At 34.9% G+C, this 1,380-nt stretch overlaps 1 protein-coding gene across 1 annotated transcript in view; it reads left to right on the top strand.

The window, feature by feature from the left end:
* LOC107621866 (UDP-glycosyltransferase 74G1) overlaps window positions 1-1,380 on the top strand; it is a gene marked incomplete in the record, with an annotated part of 2,349 nt that overhangs the window by 516 nt on the left and 453 nt on the right. Inside the window, 2 exon segments of the mRNA XM_016323849.2 lie at window positions 310-734; window positions 797-1,380. Of these exon segments, the coding sequence (XP_016179335.1) occupies window positions 310-734; window positions 797-1,380 (1,009 nt within the window).

The following is a 1,380-nucleotide window of genomic DNA, read 5'->3' as shown; positions in this document are numbered from 1 at the left end:
TCAATAATATTACATAGATATTTGTGCAAAAATTTTAGACTAAAGTTCATAAAAAAATTCTATTTTGTAGATTGTATAAAAACAGTGTGTAAACAACTAGATTTATCAAATTTATGGGACAACATACTCAAAATCTGCATTTTTTTGTTCGTGTTTAATATTAAAAATACTATATGTATATAAAAAATTAATCATGTATTATAAGTAAATATATATATTTTATATATATAACTGAATTATTAACATTTTTAGTGTATAGGTCGATTAATTTATTCAATATTCGTATTTATACTTTTACAATACATACAGGTGCTAAGAACTACGGGGTTTATATGGATCACTTTTGGAGAGTTGGGCCAGAGAATCTAGCAAATCTTGTGGAGAATCTTGGTCGGAAAGGGTATCCAGTTGATTGCATAGTGTATGACGCATTCTTCCCATGGGCACTAGAAACTGCCAAGAGATTTGGGATTGTTGGTGCTGCTTTTCTCACTCAAAACATGGCGGTTAACACAACATACTATCATTTCCATTTGGGGAAGATTCAAGTTCCATTCACGGAGGAAGAGTTTTCTTTCCCAGGGTTGCCGAAACTTGATGTTGCTGACATGCCTTCTTTCTTCTTCACTTATCAGGAAAAGCCGTTTTTGCTTGATTTGTTGGTGGATCAGTTCTCCAACATTCACAAAGCTGATTGGATTCTTTGCAATACATTCTACGACCTTGGTAAAGAGGTAATTAACAGAAGATACTCATAGGTTTAGTATGTAATAATAAACTAACAAATTACTTTCAGGTAAATGATTGGACAAGGAAATTGTGGCCAAAATATAGGACTATAGGACCAAACATACCATCAATGTTCTTAAACAAGCAATATGAAAACGACCAAGATTATGGTGCTGCAGCATTCGAGAGCGAAGATTGCATGGAATGGCTAGACAACAAACCAAAAGGTTCTGTTGTTTATGTATCATTTGGGAGTTTGGTTATGGTTGGAGAGGATCAAATAGAAGAAGTAGCCTATGCTTTAAGGGAAAGTAATGCCTACTTCTTATGGGTGGTAAGGGCCTCTGAGCAAATTAAGCTTCCCAAAGACTTTGAAAATAAATCTGACAAGGGCTTAGTTGTAACTTGGTGCCCCCAACTAAAAGTCTTAGCTCATGAAGCTATTGCTTGTTTTGTGACACATTGTGGTTGGAACTCTACATTGGAAGCTTTGTGTTTAGGTGTTCCAATTGTTGCAATGCCACAATGGTCAGATCAAAACACAAATGCTAAGCTTATTGTAGATCTTTGGAAGATGGGAATTAGAGCTCCTATGGGTGAGAACAAGATTGTGAGACAAGAAGCACTAAGACTTTGTATAAGGGAAATAAT

This window comes from Arachis ipaensis, chromosome B10 (genome assembly GCF_000816755.2).
Source record: "Arachis ipaensis cultivar K30076 chromosome B10, Araip1.1, whole genome shotgun sequence".
Taxonomy (NCBI): domain Eukaryota; kingdom Viridiplantae; phylum Streptophyta; class Magnoliopsida; order Fabales; family Fabaceae; genus Arachis; species Arachis ipaensis.
Note: the sequence above shows the minus strand (reverse complement) of the source record. Positions and strands in the feature narration are given on the sequence as shown.